The sequence below is a fragment of the Carcharhinus amblyrhynchos genome, chromosome 7, assembly GCF_965287045.1.
Source record: "Carcharhinus amblyrhynchos chromosome 7, sCarAmb.v2.hapA, whole genome shotgun sequence".
In the NCBI taxonomy this organism is placed as follows: domain Eukaryota; kingdom Metazoa; phylum Chordata; class Chondrichthyes; order Carcharhiniformes; family Carcharhinidae; genus Carcharhinus; species Carcharhinus amblyrhynchos.
Genome location: NC_137330.1, coordinates 49,058,388 through 49,078,152, shown reverse-complemented (window position 1 = coordinate 49,078,152; position 19,765 = coordinate 49,058,388). Strand labels below are relative to the sequence as shown.

Genomic DNA, 19,765 nt, shown 5'->3' with positions numbered 1-19,765 from the left:
ATGGCATGTAGTTCAGACAGATGGTAGGGAAGCGTCCTCCTGATTTCCATGTGATGGGTGCCCATTTTACGGAGCACCGCAGAGTTCATGCAGAGCGCAGGGCCGTGTCAACACTTGCCAATGTCCCTTGATATTGGGGCGGCAGCTGATAGGTGCATTTGACTGTTAGTGGGGCCTGGAATGAGATGTCTGTGGTTAACTACAGAGCCTTTCCAGCAGACACATGGCAAGGTAGAGGATGCAGCATTAGTGGAATTTGATTTTGACCTCTGGATCCCCTCAGGGGTCTTCCAGCAGGCAGAGAGAATGCTCGCCACTCGATTCCGACCCCCAGCCGGGGCTGAGACCCTCCCCAAGTCCCAATGCCCATGGGCCATCCTGTCCCATCTCATACCATTGCAGGGCCTAAGCCACCCTCTTTCACCTTGGAGGTAGGTGCTAAGCAGTACTTTACTTTTCTCTCTCCCTCACAACTGTTGCATCTGAACCACACTTTACAAGATCAGTAGTGACTTGCACCCAGGGGACATCACACCGGAGAGCTGGGTGTGTTCCGGGAGGGTGTTGGTCATGAGTCAAACTTGCTCGTGGTAGATTTGGATCGAGTTTCACATTTCTAACAATTTAACTTGCTAATGAGATTGAAATGCAGTCAGTCTCCTGCTAATCAGCCTTGCTGGGCACGAATGGACACTAACCGGTTTGTGCCATTGCAAAAGGGCTGGGAGAATTGCAAACTGTTTGGTGCTGGGTATGAAACAGATTTTCTCCGGCACTGGCGTGATCTACTAACAGCGTGGCGAGATTGGAGAATTGCCCCCATGTGGTCATTCCTGGAGCAAACTTCAATTTGTTTACCAAGATACATTTGGAAGAAATATGGGCTAAATCAGCATGGCAGATTAAGACCTCACAATACCTATCTTGGAGTTCTTTTGTGTCTAAGATTTATGAGGAAAATTGCCCTCTTAAAATAAACAGTAGCGAAATGGTGGTGAGAGAGAGCAAGATCGTGAGTACAAAAGAATGTGAATATGAATGAGCTATGAATGTGCAGGAAAGCAAAGGCATTCGAGCACGAATACAAATAAGCATCAGCACTCATCATCTGTTCTGTTTTATTTGCATTTTCTCTAAACAGTTGTTTACCATTTCCTGGCACAAATGTTAACTTGTGTCTTGCATTCAATATGTTTTCATTCATTTGTCTAATCAGTGGGTGATTCTCTGGTCCCTCTTATTCATGCACAGATTATTCAGTGAGAATATCCCCAGGCTCCATGAAGTGTGGTTGAATTGTTAACAGAAATACACCAACCTTCCCAGTGGGAATCTCATTGGTTTTCCCACTGGGGAAAACACTTAGAGGTATTTTGGGAGTGGGAACCTATAGATGATGGCAAAAGTGAAGTTAAATTGTTAGAAATGTGAAACTCATCCAAATCTGCCACAAGTGAGTACACTTATTGTTTAACCATAGTGGGTCTGATGTGGTCAGAGTGACCCACTCAGTGAAGGCAGTCAGTCATTAAGCTCTTTTGGGTTGAACCATTGGGTTAATCAATATAGACATTCAATGTAACAATGTTCCTTATATTTTGGTGGCAATTTGAACTCAATGCATTGGGCTCATGAAGCTTGTCAGTTAAAAGGAAATGGGAGCTGGTCGACCAAGTGCTTTTCCAGTACTGCTTGGGCCAGGAAGAGAGACCCACCAACTGGTTCGGGACATTACTTAACTGAATCTGGGGGTCACTGGTAAACCCTCATCTACCAGGTGCAACCCTAGCAGTAGTCACTGCTTTCTGTGATGCTGCTGAATTGCTGAGTAGGTTGTCTGCCTTGATAGAAATGCCAACAGTGGCAGCGCCTACTTAATTAGTTGCTGGTGAGAAGGTATGACCCCAAGCTCCTTTGACTGTCATGGTAGATTCAGCCTCTTTTGAGCCTGATGGTGGGGCCTGCTGCCATCACAAGGTCCAGTCCAAAGATTCAATGGTGTGACCAGAGTAGCCTGGGTAAAAGCCTTCAGTTTGCCATCTCTTTGCATAATAACTGGCTAATACCCCGTATACACTCCCTGTCCCTATTTTTCACAAGAGGAAATTGCAACTTCTCTTACTTCACTTTGTGTGTTATACGAGTCTTTGGAACTCTCTACACCAGAAATGATGGATTCTCTGTCATTGAATATATTCAAGATAGTCTGATAGACTAAGGGAATCAAGCGATATGACTCTCAGGTATGAAAGTGGAATTGAAGTAAATAACCAGTCATGGTCTTACTGGATGTTGAAGAAGAATCAAATGGTCATATGGCGTATTGCTGTTAGAGAACAATCTCTAACACTATAATGAGCTGTTAAAAATCAGACAAAGGTCTAACAAAGCACATGTCCCTCTCTTTAACAGCTTTTGTGTACATGCCATGTAGTTGACATCCTGACCTATAGTAAGGTTTCTAAATCTAAGATCTGTTCATCTATTTTGACATTTACAATTTTTCTGTTAATGTAAATTCTTATTGGTGGCAATTGTACCTTAAATATTAACGATTGATGCTAAGTAGCCATTTAATCGCCCTACAGAGGCGTCCTTTGAATCTCTGGCTAACATTTGACATGTTGTGGAGATGCCGGCATTGGACTTGGGTACACACAGTAAGAAGTCTCACAACACCAGGTTTAAGTCCAACTCCCACTTACCTGATGAAGGAGCAGCGCTCCGAAGGCTAATGGCCTTTGCTACCAAATAAACATTTGATAGCCACATACAATCTGATTCTCAGATTTTTGATATTGTAGACAAATGGCCATTCTTCCGTAAGTATCTGATAAACTAGCTTGCATTATGATATTAACCGTTAGAAAATCTTCCATAAACCTTCATGTATGCAGCATTATATTTCATTTGCACATGGAGGAATATAGACTTGTTGGACAGCTGATTACAAATTGGCAAAGCCCTCAACCAAATTCTGGTTTTCTTACAAGTATTTCCATGAGCAGGTTGCTCATAGACATTGGGAACAATGTGCAGGGGGGCACCACAATTCTAACATTTGCTTGAACTGAGGAGTTGGCCTTTGGTGCATCTTGACTTGAATCAGTGGAAGGAGTGGGGGGTGGGGGGTGCGGGCTGTTCATAGGAGCACTATAATGATTCAACAGAGAGTCTCTATTTTCATTGTTACCCTTGGCCACTTTGTCATTCAGCAACTGACTCCTTAATGTGGAAAGTGGAAATATGGAACTAAAATGATAGGGTATAAGCTATACCAGCATTTTGCTTGGACTGGAGCACTTTGCCAAGTCATAGGTAGACGTGTAAATGTAGAATTACAGAGTAAAGCAATGCATTATAATGAAAGATGAAGTAAATTTAGAACATTGAAACAAGATTAAGCAATTCTGTCCACCCTGCTTGCCCTGTCATTCATGGCTGATCAGTAACTCAACACCATTTCCCTGCCATTGGACCATTTCACTTGATACCTTTACTCATCAAAATCAAGATGCCCTGTTATTTAAGGGATTCTGTTTGCTGCTAAAAGTATTTTGACTTTTTCCAAAGAACTCCAATGGGTGTAAAATAAATGAAAATTAATGAACAATAGCTGAGAATGTTTGTCAGTTCAATTGTAGCTCTAGCTGTAATCCAATACCCACATGATGACGTTCCAATGTATGAACAATAACAATTGAGGACAAAAGCATTTTGGACAGCATGCATTCTAATAACCATCTCGCTCAGTTACTTGAACAGAGGGATGAGCTACACAAGTAATTAATCCCATGGTGATTGAAACCTAAAAGAGATGTTGACACGCAGGATACTGAATCCAATAAGATTCAATAATTAAATTTGCGTCCATTTGATACTGCATGCGTCCAGTGTCTGCTGTTCATTAAGGTGAACAATGCCTGTGCATTATTAATAGCTGCTACCTTTAATTTCCCTGCCAGAAATTAAACTGGTTCATAAATGGGTTGCCACAGTTAGAAAAGGATGAGATCGTCGAAAGAATAGACAATGGTGTCACTGCACTAGAGAGAAACAATGACAGGTGTGCAACATTTACTGCAAAGAGTGGGAGGGCTTTCTTTAAACACAGCCTCATTTCCAAATATCATTTGTTGCCCATTACCCAAACACAACCCAAGTTAGCCTGATTTGTCACAACATGATAACAGCAACCTGGTTACGTCAAGTGTCAAAAGAATACTTAATAAATAAGATAGAACTATGGTGAGAGCTATGCCCCCATTACATAATACTTAATTTAGTATCTAATGTGTTAGCTTTTGTAGGATTTTTGAAGACAGATTTTGTACACTTACAATTCCTGAATAATGGATGACTATTTAAATTCAATTGCTGGAGGCATTTTACTTTCATCTTTGAATTGGAATGATACGAATGATGTACAGTAATCATGTGTTACTGTTTTGAAATCCTATTCCTCTTTCCTTCACACATTTTCAGTCAAGGCTGATATTTTTTAAACTTATGAATCTGCATCCTGTGCCAGTCAATTTCAGTTGAATATTACTGTGTAACAGTCAGAAATAGAAAGTTGCTTTGATACTTAGGGATTACAAACTATTCAACTGAAAATTATACCAAGAAACTCAAATCCTTGAAGCAATATCAGAATAAGTAGACTGGTCATCTGTTGCAGGGGATAGCTTTGTCTTCCTGTAGGAAAGCTGCCTTATACATATGTGTCATGATAAATTCTGCAGGCACTGGATTAAATTATTAAAAGTAATATCTTCTTGTGTATAAAATAGAATATAGTTTCTCTGGCCCTGAATGTCCAAGGAATGGCAATCAAAGTTGGATTACCACTCTACTCCTACTTTGTTACCTGGAAATCCAACTAATCCTTTCTCACTTGACCTTTCAACTAAGGCTGGGTGAGAATTGTACAGTGCAGTGCACTCCTGAGGCCTTCAGGCAAGGACTGCAGATACCCAGGTGAGGAAGCCACACTCCCATTTACTAGCAGTGGTAAGTCAGGTAAGGAAAAAGTCCAGTCAATTTCAAGCCAGAGAGATGTTGGTTTGTAATGGAATGGGATAGGAAATGCGGAAGGAGTGAGGTGGGGGGGGGGGGGGGGGGGGGGGGGGTGGTGCGGATAGGGGTGGGTGGTGCAGGGTGGATTAAGTGGTCCAGGAAATGTCAGGCGGTCAGATTGGAGGGCTGGTCGTGTGGTGGGGGCTGGTGGTGTCAGGTGGCCAATAGTCAGTGTGAGGGTTGGTGGGGTCTTGGGTGGTTGGGTGCTTGAGGGTGTTTGGATGGTTGGGGACTGTTGAGAGGGCAATGGGGGTCATGGGGTTTTGGGTATTTGGGGACAGTGCAGTTGGGGATGGGGTGCAGTCAAGGGGTGGGGATGTACAGTCTGGGTCTCCTGTGCAGGTCAGGAGTTAGGGGCATCCCAAGGAGATGTTAGTGGGTAGTTGGTGGATGAGAGGTATTTGGGGTAACCCATGGTGGGGTTGGTGGGGGTGGGGGGGGGATGCGAGGTCTGGAGTGGCGGTGTGTCCAGTGTGAAATTGGAGGATAATTGCCATACAATCCTTACTCGAGGCTTCTGGTGGGATTCACCAAATGATCTTTGGAGTAGCCGTCAGGTGCACTGCCCTGGAACCCAGGGGTTACGGGATATGGTTGGTGGAATTGCACAACTGAAGAAGCCGTTGGTCAAGTGTGAGGTGGTCCACTTTGGTAGGAAGAATGGTAGGAAGGACTATTACTTACGGGGCGAAAAACTGCAGCAGGCGATGGTGCAGAGGGACCTCGGGGTCCTTGTGCATGAGTTGCAAAAACCCAGCTTGCAGGTGCAGCAGGTGGTCAGGAGGGCAAATGGGATGCTGGCCTTCATAGCGGGGGGATTGAATATAAAAGTAGGGAGGTCTTGCTGCAGCTGTATAGGGCATTGGTGAGGCCGCAGCTGGAGTACTGTGTGCAGTTTTGGGTGCCGCACTTACGCAAGGATATTTTGGCCTTGGAGGGAGTGCAGAGGAGGTTTACTAGGCTGATACCGGAGTTGAGGGGTTGAGCTATGAGGAGAGGCTGAATAAACTGGGCTTGTACTCGTTAGATTTAGAAGAATGAGGGGAGATCTCATTGAGATGTATAAGATGATGAATGGGATGGATAGGATAGAGGTGGAGAGACTCTTCCCGCTCAAAAAAGACAGTAGGACTAGGGGGCACAGCCTCAAGATAAAGGGGGGGCAGTTTAGAACGGAGTTGAGGAGGAACTTCTTCACTCAAAGGGTGGTGAATCTCTGGAATTCTCTGCCCGTTGAAGTGGTGGAGGCTGCCTCGCTAAATATTTTTAAGACGCGGGTTGATGGGTTTTTGATAAGAGAGGGGATTAAGGGTTATGGGGAGAAAGCGGGAAAGTGGAACTGAGCAGCGACAGATCAGCCATGATCTTATTGAATGGCGGGGCAGGCTCGAAGGGCTAGATGGCCTACTCCTGCTCCTATTTCTTATGTTCTTATGTTCTTATGTTTGTTTGATGAGTAAATTGTTAGTAAATTGGTATCACGGAAGCTGATGAATGCACTTTGACTCTTTTTATGCAGTTAGGATTAACTGCAAAAGGGAGGAAAACCCATAACCCATTACATTCAGATTTTGCAAAGAAGGACTACATTCTTCGCCTAGAACAGGAAGCTAACAATAGAGGAGGTCAGATCTAACAGTTAGGCGTTATCTAGAGTGAAAGGCACGTGCAAATAAGCATGTTTTTTAAATAAATTCATGGGTTGTGGACATTACTGGCTGGGTCAGTGTTTATCGCTGATCCCTAATTGCCCTTGAACTGAATGGCTTGTTTGGCATTTTAGAGGGTATTTAATATTGTTGTGGTCTGGAGTCACATGTAGGTGAAACCAGGTAAGGATGGCAGAGTTCCTTTCTTAAAAGGGATGAGTGAACCAGGTGGGTTTTTACAATAATTGTTTCATGGTCATCAATTGACACTTAATTCCAGGTTTGTTTTTATTGAATTCAAATTCCACCATCTGTCATAATGGGATTTGAACCCGGGTCCTCAGAATATTATGCTGGGTCTCTGGGTTACTAGTCCAGCTACATTACCACTACATCACCACCTCCTCCATGGAAGGGTTAGGGTCTAATTTTTTTGAAGAGCAAAGTGAGTTTGGTGGAATTTGCTTTGTTACTCTCCCTGCATGTTGCCTTGATCTCTGTGAAATAAAGTGGCTGTGTAATTTAATTGTAACTGACCTTTCCTTGAAAAATGCTTTCAGAAAGACTGGAGAAGCACATAAGAGTATGTGTAAAAAAAAATCCAATTCATATTATATTGCTATAGAAACCCTAAACTACCAAATCAAATGTTTATTTCACTTATTCAATTTCCTGAAGATAAATAGTAACAATGCAAACCCCAAGAATATTCATCCATAGTTACTTACATCTTATTCAGTTTTAGGCTTTTCAATAATTTTTTGGGGAATTTACATAAAGACATTGATTTTGTACATTTTAATAGAAGGTTACTTGTTAGTTCTGTCAATGTTCTGCATAACCCAAGGAAAATATCCAGATTATAATTGGAACAATTTGTTTAATTGTTCAGACTAATTCCATGATTGAGTACTTCCTATTGTGGAAAATCTTAAGCAGGCAGTCCATGATGTTGTGGCCATTAATAATTATACAGATCTTAAATTTTTCTGAGATACAGGGTTCAACTGGGATGTTTAGGGACATCATTCCTTTGCATTGGCTAATGGATTTTTTAGTTGTGATTATTATCATTGCCTGGATTCTAGTGATAAGGCACTGTTGACTTATTTCCACTTGGCATGTGTTTATTGCCTTCTCTTGAGAGGTGGTTTGAATCAGGGATATAATATTGTGTCAGTTGTGCCTCAGGGAAACATCCCAGAATGTATGTTGCTGCCTCCATTCCAGGCAAAGTCTAAGAATTACTTCGTCTGATTGGGATATGTTGCATTGATTGTTTTCATGTTCACTGATTCCAAGTTTATTAAGGAACCTTATTAGCGCTCATTTAAGTAGTTCGAATGAAAGACAAAATGTAGAAGGATACATTGGAAAAGGAGAATTTTTTTTTACACCCAGGCAGTGCTCAATTCTGATCTTTTGTTATTCCCTTCCTGTGGTCCAACCTATATTATTAGGTTCAAGGACCAAATTAATTATACGATGAAAGAGGTCATGGCATTAAGAATGCTTTCCATTTAAGGAAACCTTTGAGGCCTTGAATATGTTGGAACAAGATTATTCATGATCTGTGTCATTTGGAGGGGCTCCATATTCTGTGCAATTTATAGCAGGATATATTCAAGCTTATATTATTCTTCCACAAAGTTATCGTTCTTAAAATGAACACATCGCATGGTACTATTTTGAAAAGCTATGTCCTTTATGTTGAGAGCTGTTTTTCAAAAACTTGCCCCATTACTTGCCATTAGGGAATGAAATTTCCAACCTATCTTTTTCCACAACTCAGCTAAAGCTCTGTTGATATTAGCTTCAATTCTAAATGAACATTCATGGATGAAGATTGAAGAAAGATTAATCACTTATTTTCCCCTTTCTGCTTGCGAATCAAAATATTGAGAGAAATTTTGTGTAAACTTTACATATCTATATAGATGTATTTTGCTTGTTCAATTGGATATTTTGTTTTGAAACATTAAAGATTCTCTGGCCTTAAAGTCTGCCAAAGAGACGCAAATTAGAATATGTCATGGCCCCACCTTCAGATAGGGACTCCATTTGGCCTGTTCGGAGCTGTAGCTATTCTAACTTTGCTAGTGGTGCCAGAGAGAGAGAGCAGGCCTAAGTATGGAGGAGGCCACTGGGAAGTCACTACAACAGTAGTCCCCACTTTCCTGTCCCTCTCAGTATTACACTGAGTAGAGACGGCAGATTTATGACTGTCGTGCCACTAAATAGCAGAAGTGGGGCCCTCCAAACTAGGTTATTGGCTTCACTAATGTGATAAATCAACTTTGTTGGGTTATTTGCTTATTCTGAAACTATTGGGTCAAAATTGCATGTTCAATATTTGCAAGAAATGTGTTGTTCACTTTACATTGACAAATATACTTACTAAGACAATGGTCTTCAATAATGCATTAACTAATAGTATCACACAGCCTATGTCTAATCCATTAATAAAAAGCAGAATTACAAGGGAGAGACGTTCCATACCTGCCTTTTTAGCCTTAATTTAACCAAACCTTCATTGATATTGGCTTCAATTCTAAACGAACATTTATGGATAAAGGTTGAGGAAGTGATGCTGTCCTAATGCAGCCACTGGAGTTCATTAGCTCTGTATGGTAATCAATGGGCTTTTGAGTTCCTTTTCGATGTACATGCATGGTGAACTTTTTAACTATACTAAAAACAGCTTTTTTCAAGGTACTGATGATATAGTTAGATAATAGTATTTGTGATATTTGACATGATTATATCTCGCAAGACTTATCAGTTTTAGCTTCAAATATATTTAATTCACTCAAGTATAAAGCTCTAGTTGGCAAACCAGAAGTACTAAAACAAATCCTGGGGTTTCCTGCTGATTTGGGAAGTATCTGCACATTTCAATCATGTATTGAATCTCAGTTTATATTAAGGAATAACTGTAACAAAGATACACTGGGGGTAATATTAATTCAACAAATTCATCCAGAAAATAACAGGATTGAGCGCAATACTGGTGTTATTATAAAATCAGTGAGGATACATCTTGGGTGTGGTATCCGCCCAATCTCTTCATTTTCTTCCCCAACAATTTAGGTTAAAATGATCCGCACTGTGGCACATTTGCAGATTGCGCCTGTCATTCTCCTCAAACATTTCAGATCGTGATAGATGTTCCTAAAATCTATTCAATTTTCTATTCTGCTGTTACAATAAATGCTTAGACGATGACTCATGAAAACAGCTGAAATTATCTCTAAGCATGTCCTATATCCTCTGTGTGATAGAATTTGGATATTTTACTAGCCAAATGAGCACAAATCCAAAAAAGAAGGCCCTATAAAACATTTTAGTTTCAGGCATTCATCCAGAAAATATTCTCAAGCAGGCAAATAGTTTGTGTGCAAAGATTCTTCCTTAAAAGAGGTTAGAATTTGGAATTGCTTAACTAAATGCTGTGTTGGATACTTGCTTAGAAGAAACAAAATTAAAAAAAAGTCATGTTTTCCATGCAATTCAAGAAGAACCCATCAGGGTGATGAATATCCAGCATACCCTGATTATATTTAAACAATGTTAGAATCAACAAGCCTAACCTGGCTGTATCAAGATTAATAACAGGAACAGCATATAATATCCTCAATCCTGTCTTGCAGAAGGTCAGGGGACATGGAGTTGGGGGTAGAGGATTGGTTGTCAAATAGGAGGCAGAGAGTGGGGGTCAATGGGTGCTATTCAGATTGGCGGATGGTGACTAGTGGAGTGCCCCAGGGGTCGGTGCTGGGGCCTCAGCTATTTACCATTTATATAGATGATCTGGAGGAGGGAACCGAGTGTAGGGTGTCGAAATTTGCTGATGACACCAAGATTGGTGGAACGGCAAATTGTGCGGAGGGTGTGGAGAGTCTACAGAAGGATCTAGATAGGCTGGGCGAATGGGCCAGGAAATGGCAAATGGAATTTAATGTTGGCAAGTGCGAGGTGGTCCACTTTGGTAGGAATAATGGTAGGAAGGATTATTACTTACGTGGTGAAAAACTGCAGCAGGCGACGGTGCAGAGGGACCTTGGGGTCCTTGTGCATGAGTCGCAAAAACCCAGCTTGCAGGTGCAGCAGGTGGTCAGGAAGGCGAATGGGATGCTGGCCTTCATAGCGAGGGGGATTGAATATAAAAGTAGGGAGGTCTTGCTGCGGCTGTATAGGGCATTGGTGAGGCCGCAGCTGGAGTACTGTGTGCAGTTTTGGGCGCCGTACTTACACAAGGATATTTTGGCCTTGGAGGGAGTGCAGAGGAGGTTTACTAGGCTGATGCCGGAGTTGAGGGGGTTGAGCTATGAGGAGAGGCTGAATAAACTAGGCTTGTACTCGTTAGAGTTTAGAAGAATGAGGGGAGATCTCATTGAGACGTATAAGATGATGAATGGGATCGATAGGATAGAGGTGGAGAGACTCTTCCCGCTCAGAAAGGATAGTAGGACTAGGGGGCACAGCCTCAAGATAAAGGGGGGACGGTTTAGAACGGAGTTGAGGAGGAACTTCTTCACTCAAAGGGTGGTGAATCTCTGGAATTCTCTGCCTGTTGAAGTGGTGGAGGCTGCCTCGCTAAATATTTTTAAGAAGCGGGTTGATGGGTTCTTGATAAGAGAGGGGATTAAGGGTTATGGGGAGAGGGCGGGAATGTGGAACTGAGCCACGACAGATCAGCCATGATCTTATTGAATGGCAGGGCAGGCTCGAAGGGCTAGATGGCCTACACCTGCTCCTATTTCTTATGTTCTTATGTTCTTATGTTCTGTCATGTCATTTCCTCCATGGTCATAGATCACAACCTACTTTGGGAAACAGTTGTAAAGACAGGAAAACATTGGATGGAAGTTTTCTATAGTTGTGTCAGGTTCAGACTGAAAACTACACTGCTGAGTTTTTGGATCAGATTTTCTGGCTCTCTGACAAAAGAAAAATCGGAGGCGTGGTTTATGTCATCACTGGTGGGGTGGAGCTTCCAGAAAGATCAGGGCGCTATCTTTAAAGGGCACCCCAATAAGAATTATTATCGTAAACTCTTTCCACCCCCTCTGCATAATTATGGGGGCTCTCTTTCTCTAACACTCACACAAACACTGTAACAATATTGTCGTCGCTCTGCCCCCAAAGCTTGCTCCATTCCCATCACTGCAAGCTCCACCCCTTATGCTTGCACCCTCCAGTGCCTTTTCCCTCATGCCAGCTGCACCCCTTCACTGCCAAGCCTCCTCCTCCCGCACCCCTCCTTCAAAGACCTCGGTGCTCTTCCCACCCCATCACACATAACGGAAGCCCAACCCCACCAATTAGGCATCCAAGAGGGTCCACCCCATCAGTGTCCCAGTATGGGTTGGCACCTCTGCCAGGGAGGAGTGACCATGCATGTTCCCCTCCCCCCCAGAGGCTATAGTCTATAGTGACTTTGGACAGAACCCGTCAACTATTTCCCTAGAGCCATTCAGTAAGAGGGTTCATGTGGCGTGGAGATCCAATAATAATATGTAAACCCATTAAAATATATTTAAATGATGTTCCTGCACTTTGTGGGCAGGAACATTGCTACATCACCGGGAAAAATCAGGAAAGAGATTGCACTAACGTGAATCTTGTTTCCTGACTTCCATAAGATTCTGCATCTGTATCGCCATTCTTACTGATGATGAAGGTCGGTGCAAAAATGCCCTTTATTTGATACTTGACAATGGTATCGTCCAAGAAGTTTTTAATTAATATTGAATATTATGCAATGACTACTGTTCTCATGTTACTGACATAAGAAAGGAACCTGGCTTCAGTATTTAAAAATCTGGTGTTACTCTTTGAAATTACAATCTTTCTCATGAGTAATTTCAGTGTTATCTCTTTGAAGCTGGAAAGGATGAACACTAATGCAGAAAGCCTTTCTCATTAGGTTTTACGCGTAGCTTTGAAATGCATAGTGAAAGTTAACTTTCATCTTTAGCACTCCCAGCACAGACTAATTGTGCTGCAGGAGCACATTCTAATGTTTAGGTGAATGTGAAATGAATGAATTGAACATTCTGGATCTGCAAATTAGGCTAACATCTGAGTACTTCATATGCAAACTTGGTATTCAAAGCCCTGCACCAAGGGACCGAAATTAAAACGTATGCCCAGGGGTAAAATAAACAATTTTTCTGCAGTCTAATACTAGATATACAATATTGCAAAACTGAATAGATTCAGATTTTATGAAACACAGAAGTGATATGTAGGGCCAGGAATTTTAAAGGTTTCCTAGCTAACCTAATCACCCTTTTTCAGCAGGGGATATCAGATGTAATTATCATCACAGTTTTACAGGTTACCACCGCCTTTGCTAACACAGGAATGTTTAACTGAGCGTGGCGTCAAGGAGCCTTCAGGAAAGTGAAGTCAGTGGAAATCAAAGGAAGAATCTCCACTGGCTGGAGTCAGACCTTGTGCAAAGGAAGATGGTTATAGTTATTAGCAATGACTTCAATCGGGCCACTGGGTTTGGCCAATTGGAATATGAACTCTCTGATTTAAGAAGTCAACTGAAGGGCCAATCAGGGAATCTTTTTCCTGCATTTAGCTGGGGTTGTCAGTTCCTCTTGCACTCCTGAAGGTGGGCTGCTGACTAATAGCATCCTGTGTACTGCTGCTGGAATTGTAAATAAAGGGATTTTGGTGAAGGGACTTCTGCCTCCAGAGACTTATTACATTATTGAGATCTCAGAAATCTCAATACAGGAGTTTCCCAGGGTGATTTCCTGGGCTCAAATATCTTCAGCTGCTTAGTCTATGACCTTTCCACCATCATAAGGAAAGATGTTCAGCACTATTCACAACTCCTCAGATACTCAAACAGTCTGTGTCTATATGCAGCAAGATGTAGACGACCTTCAGGTTTGGGCTGACAACTGGCAGATACCATTTGTGCTGCTTGTGCTGGGCAATGATCACCTTTAATAAGAGAGAATCAAACCATCTGCCCTTGACATTCAGCAATATGACCATCAGTAAATTCCCCCACCATAATCAACCTGGAGGTTACCATTGACAAGAAACTGAACTGGACCAGCCATATGATTACTCTGGCTACAAGAGCAGGTCATACGCTGGGAATTCTATGGAGAGTAATTCACCTCCTGACTCTCTAAAGCCTATCCACCACCTACAAGGCTCAAGTCACAAGTGCGATGGAATACTCTTCATTTGTCTGGATGAATGCAGCACCAACAACACTCATGAAGCCCAACCACTACCTTAACATTCACTCCCTTCACTAATACACAGGGGCAGCAGTGTGTATCATCCACAAAATGCTGCAGCAACTTGTCAAACCTTCTTTGACAATACCTCCCAAACCTATGATCTCTGCATCTAAAAGAACAAGGGCAGCAGATGCATGGGAACACCAATACCTGAATGCTCCCCTTCAAGGCACATATCATCCTGACTTAGGATTATATCATTATTCCTCCACCAGTGCTGGGTCAAATTCCTGGATCTCGCTTTCTGTCGGCACTGTGGGTATACCTGCACCACATGGACTGCAGCAGTTCTCAAGGACAACAGGGATGGCAACAAATGCAGGCCTAGTGAGTGACATCCCGTGAAAGAATTTAAAAATAACTTGAGTGTGTGTTTATAATCCATAATTTGATTCAAAATCAATGATTACTATTATGATTTCAAAATTTACAAATGGAGGAACTAACAAAACATTGAACAATTCTGTAAATATTTTATGTCATGAGTGAACATACTTGACAATCCTGCTTGTTGACTGTCTGACAATTGATCTTTGAATGAAAACCAAATTGATCCAATAAACGTCAAACCTTGTGAATTAATGTGGATTAATAGAATGCACTGCCTTACCTATTTGTAAAGACTTTGCTGTAGTTGTAAACTTGAATCTCCAACATCTCATTTCCATCAATGTTACTGGCAATAGGCCACCGAAAAGTCTGTAAGATAAATAGAGGGAATAGAATCAGCATGGCTTGTCAGAATATTTCCATTAACCTGGGTATGAAAGGAAAATGATGAGCATTAGATTACTCTTAATTAAAATCCAGCATTTTCATTAACTGAAGACAAGGTTATGGCACATGATAAATGCTCAATCTGCCTCACTTCCAAAGTGCTATAAAATATAGGCAGAATGAAAAAAGAGAAGATAGATTGGAAAGTTGCCCACTTTTTTAAATAGCTAACTGTAATGAATGTAACTGTGCCAATTTTAAATTTTCTTTCTTCTGTGTTCTCTTTGAATCTCTCAATACACCTTTTCAGGTCCATCTTCATCTGTAAGGAGGAAATGTCATAGAACCAAACCGTAACTCTATATTTGCTCTTTAAATGCTGCCTGACCTGCTGAGTATTTCCAGATTTTCTGCTTTTATTACAAATAGGCTGGAATTGTAGAAGTGAACAAGCAAAAGTTATGTTCCAGAAAATGGCACAGTATTGTGCATCAGCCAATCTCTAGGCAGGGTCTTCTTGGCCATATGGAGGGGGTTAGAAAGTGGGTAAAAGCAAATTACTGCACATGCTGGAATCTAAAACCAAAAGAGAAAATGTTAGAAAATCTCAGCAGATCTGGCAGCATCTGTAAGGAGAGAAAAGAGCTGACGTTTTGAGTCTAGATGACTCTTTGTCAAAGCTTAGAAAGTGGGATTGAGAGAAAGCTTTGCACGAGTGTGTCAGGTCAGCTATCTGACGTGGTCCTGCTTCTGAAAAATCTTGCTGGAAGCAAGGTCAATGCAGCAGAAGCTACCTGCCCAGCAGCAGGGCACCCTATTATGGCTGATTAAGTGGCCAATTGGGGTGTGGTTATGGCACAGTTGGCATGATTATAAAGTAGATGGGTCTCCTGATTGTACTGGAACCCTGCAAGTAAATGGAGACATCCTCCCAATGGCAGGATGGTGGGTCTTATTATTGTTCTAACTTGTAATCATCTGAATGAAAGAACTACAGTCATGGTCACGAATCATCCTATGGAAGTGCTCCTCTGCCACACTAATGGCCTGCCTATAATTTAAAATTTTTTAGACTGTTGCAGAAAATGTCTCCTTTTTGTGACACCCTCTCGTTCATCTGTCTCACTCGGCAGCACCCACTTCTACAAGTGTGGCTACTGATTGTGCAGAATATCAAAGCTTTTGATTGGGCTTCCTGTCTTGATATCCCACTCATGATCTTTAAATGAATGGCAAATGTGGAAGCAGCACTTAATTGACCACCTCCATTTAGCCAATAACATAAGGCCACCTGACACCGTCATAGTGGGAACATGCATTATAATCTGTGATGAGAAGAATTAATTCAAGACCTCAAGACCTTATAGTAAAAGATCCTCTCGGCAAGAATGATCATAAAATGTGGATCAATAACTAGTATCTAAAACTTACAAGGGTATGAAAACAGAGTTGGCTGAAATGGACTAGCTGAATAGGTTAAGAAGTAAGAAGGTAAAGAAGCAATGGCAAACATTGAAGGAGATATATCATAATTCCCTATGTGGATATATTTTCATTGAAGAAGATTCTAAGGAAAGGATGCGTACAAAGTTAAGGATGGTATAAAATTGCTGTGAGGGTCAAAGGTGGCAATGAATGGCAGAGGATGACTAACAATTAATAAAGAAGAGTATGGAGTGTGAGAGAAAACTAACAAGAAATATAGTAATGGGGAGTAAAATCTTCTATAAGTGTATAAGTAAGAAAAGAATGGCTAAAGGGTGCACTGGTCCCTTAGAATTTGATTTATTATTGTCATGTGTATTAGTATACAGTGAGAAGAATTATTTCTTGCATGCTATATAAATAAAACATACGGTACATACAGAAAGAAAGGAGAGAGTGCAGAATGTAGCGTTATAGTTATAGCTAGGGCGTAGAGAAAGATCAACTTAATATGAGGTAGCTTCATTCAAAGGACTGATGACAGTAGGGAAGGAGCTGTTCTTGAGTTGGTTGATACATGACCTCAGACTTTTGTATCTTTTTCCTGGTGGAAGAAGGTGGAAGAGAGAATGCCCGGCGTGCATGGGATCCTTGATTATGCTGGCTGCTTTTCTGAGGCAGCAAGAAGTGTAGACGGAGTTGATGGATAGGAAATGGACTGGGCTTTGTTCACCACCCTTTGTAGTTTCCTGTGGTCTTTGACAGAGCAGGGGTCATACCAAGCTGTGATACAATCCGAAAGAATGCTTTTTATGGTGTGTCTGTAAATGTTGGTGAGAGTCGCAGCAGATATGCCAAATTTCCTTAGCCTCCTGAGAAAGTAAAATGGGCTTTCTTAATAATAGAGCAGTGTGGAGGGTTAGGACAGGTTGTTAGTGATTTGGACACCTAGAAAGTTGAAACTCTTGACCATTTCCACTGCATCTCCATTGATATAGATGGGCATGTCGTCCACTATGATTCCTGACTTTTTTCAGTACTCTGTCTCATCATTGTTTGAGATTTGACCCACTATGGTGATGACATCAGCAAACTTGAAAATCAATTTGGAGGGGAATTTGGCCACACAAGCATAGGTATATAAGAAGTATAGTGAGAGGCTGAGGACACAGCCTTGTGGGGTACCAGTGTTGAGGATGATCATGGAGGAAGTGTTGTTGCCTGTCCTTATTGACTGCCGCCTGTGGATTAAGAAATTCAGGATCCTGTCGCAGAGGGAGGAGCCGAGCCCCAAGCCACGGAGTTTGGAGATGAGTTTTGTGGAAATAATGGTGTTGAAGGCTGAGCTGTAGTCAATAAATTGGAGTCTGACATAGGTCGGAATTGATTCATGCCATGACGAACCTTTCGAAGCACTTCGTAATGATGGATGTCAGAGCCATTGGATGATAGTCATTAAGGCAGGCTGCTTGGCTTTTCTTTGGTGCCAGGATGATAGTCATCTTGAAGCAGATAGGGACTTCAGACTGGTGTACAGAGAGGTAAAAGATGTCTGTGAATACTCGCGCCAGCTGGCCCACGCTGGAGCTGAGTGCTCGTCTGGGTACCTCTTCCGGGCCAGTCACATTTTGTGGGTTGACTTTTGAGAAAGCTGATCTGATGTCTGCGATGGTGACATCTCTTGCTCAAAATGGGCATAGGATGTCTCATCAGGGAGGGGTATGTTGGTGCAGGTGATTCTACATGCCTTCATCTTGTAGCCTGCAATGTCTTGCCAACCTTGCCATAGTCGGTGGGAGTCTGTGTGGTGAGCCTGGGACTCCATGAGTGTGTGAGACTGTGAAATTGATGTTGGCAGAGGCTTCGAACGAATATTTTGGATTTGTTTTCACAGTAGACAACACACAATGTATCCCAAGAATAATAGAAAATCAAGGGACAAAAAGGAGGAACTTAAAGCAATCACTAGAGAAACAATAATACAAATAGCAAAGGTAACTTGAAGCTGATAGGTGTCCTGGACACGATAGCCAGCATCTTATGGCCTTAAAAGAAGTGACTGTAGATTTAATGCTTGTATTAGTTGCTATCTTCTGAAATTCCTGGATCCTGGAAAGTTCCCAACAGATCAGAAAACTGCAAATATAGCACTTCTATTCAAGAAAGAGACAAAAAGCAGGAAACTATAGGCCAGTTAGTCTAACGTCTGTCAGTGGGAAACTACTCGAATATATTATTAAATAGGTAGTAATAGGACATTTGGAAAATCATAATACAATCAGGCAAAATCAACATGATTTTATGAAATGGAAATCGTGTTCGATAAATTTATTAGTGATGATGTGCGTTTGCATGTCCAAAAAACATTCAGTAAGAGTCATAGAGATTTACAGCATGGAAACAGCTCAAATATATTATATATTATCAAATGTGGTGTCACCTAAAAGGTTACTGCACAAGATAAAAACTTATGGTGCTGGGTTGGTCATATTAGCATGTATAGCAGACTGGCTAATGAACAAGCAAGAGAGATTTGGGGTAAATGGGTCAGTTTCAGAATGGCAAGCTCTAACTAGTGAAGTGCCACAGAGATCTGTAACTATTTCTGATCTCTATTAACCTGGACCAACTGCATGTAAACAAATTTGTAAATAAAGATTGGTAAGAAAGCAAGTTGTGAGGAGCATACGAAGAATTGGCAGAAGGGTCTAGATACGTTAAGTAGGTGGTCAACAAATTGTCAGATGGTGGGCAATAAGGGAAACTGTGTGGTTGTCCACTTGGGAGTGAAGAATTGAAAGCAAAATATTCAATGGGGAATGACTGCAGAACGTTGCAGTGCAGATCTTGGTGTTATTGTACATGAATCACAAGATGTTAGTATTGCAAGTAATTAGGAAAGCAAGAAGAATTGTGGTCTTTTTTGCAAGGGATATGGTGTATAAAATCTGGGAAACCTTGCTACAGTGGTTTTAGTCGCCTCCACATCTATCATGTATTGCCTTGGAAGGATTAGCGGCATGTGAATGATTCCTACAGCCTTCCCTGATGTTACAGAAATGTGGGACTTGCTAATGACTTTATCCACTGGAATTCCTGTCTCTGGTGCTGCCAATGAACTGTAATAAGGCAGATATAGAGTCTATGTTCCAAAAGTTGGTTCACTTACAGCTAACTGATGCAAAGGATGCCATTTACCTTCTTGCTTTGGATGGACCTGTGATAATTCTTCTGTTCAATCCCAGTAGGTGCTCCAGTTGTGCTGGTACTGGTATAAGAGCAACTAATTTTACAGAAACTCAAACTCCAAAGGATCAAATCCTAAGACCACAATAACTAAGAGCTTTAGTAGTAGGTCACTTGGTGCATGGAGCCTGCTCTGCAATTCAACAATTCAACAGGATCATGACTGATCTGATTGTGTCTTAATTCCACTTTCCTGCCTGTCTCATGATGATACTTCATATCTTCCTGCCTTGTGCCATAGAATCGTAGAATCCTTACCGTGAAGAAGGAGGCCATTTGGCCCACTGAGTGTGCACCAACTCTCCAAAGAGCATCTCTTCTTTGCCTCCCTTCCTACCCTATCTCATATGGTAGATATGTAACTTTTATATC

The 19,765-nt window shown here is 41.6% G+C and overlaps 1 protein-coding gene across 3 annotated transcripts in view; it reads right to left on the bottom strand.

Annotated features, from left to right (window-relative positions):
- otofa (otoferlin a) overlaps positions 1 to 19,765 on the bottom strand; it is a 335,468-nt gene that overhangs the window by 254,321 nt on the left and 61,382 nt on the right. For all 3 annotated transcript variants that reach the window (XM_080193269.1, XM_080193267.1, XM_080193268.1), the window contains exon 3: positions 14,616 to 14,704. In XM_080193269.1, coding sequence (XP_080049395.1) covers positions 14,616 to 14,704 — 89 coding nt within the window. The remainder of the gene's footprint in view (positions 1 to 14,615; positions 14,705 to 19,765) is intronic.